Genomic DNA, 527 nt, shown 5'->3' on the forward strand with positions numbered 1-527 from the left:
CTTCAAAGGCGTCGGACAAGAAGCGAATATTGAAGGGCTGTCGGTCGGCTAAAAATGATAATGGATATAAAACTGATGAGTGGCGTCTTATGGTTAATTTTCTTTTTTGTAAATTACGTATTGATGAAAATATTCTGTGAATTTCAATTCAAATGAGTCTCGCTTCAAAATTTTCGTCTTGAAACTACTTAATGTACACTACTGATGCAGATGCCAAAATCTTATAAAGATAACACGCAATATGCAATAAATGTTAACAAACGTAGGCTTTGGCATCACGAAAGATTTGGCTCGGATAAATCTGTAAATGAACTGACAGATCGACCCAAATTTAGGTTACGCGAGGTTGCCATTTTACAGTCGTTACCTGACCAAAAATCACAAATGATAGAAGCGTGAACAAGTAGATGAATAACATCAATTGTCATATTATCAAACATATGAAGCAAGATGCTAATTAGATGTACTTGCGGTAGCTTCGAATCTCCTATATGAACAGACGCAAGTAAAGTTCGAAGACCAATATG

At 35.7% G+C, this 527-nt stretch overlaps 1 protein-coding gene across 1 annotated transcript in view; it reads right to left on the bottom strand.

Moving 5' to 3' along the window:
* Positions 1–457: 457 nt before the first annotated feature.
* LOC131891315 (uncharacterized) overlaps positions 458–527 on the bottom strand; it is a 9,429-nt gene continuing 9,359 nt past the window's right edge. Inside the window, exon 10 of the mRNA XM_059240842.1 lies at positions 458–487. Coding sequence (XP_059096825.1) covers positions 458–487 — 30 coding nt within the window. The remainder of the gene's footprint in view (positions 488–527) is intronic.

This window comes from Tigriopus californicus, chromosome 12, assembly GCF_007210705.1.
Source record: "Tigriopus californicus strain San Diego chromosome 12, Tcal_SD_v2.1, whole genome shotgun sequence".
Classification (NCBI taxonomy): Eukaryota; Metazoa; Arthropoda; class Copepoda; order Harpacticoida; family Harpacticidae; genus Tigriopus; species Tigriopus californicus.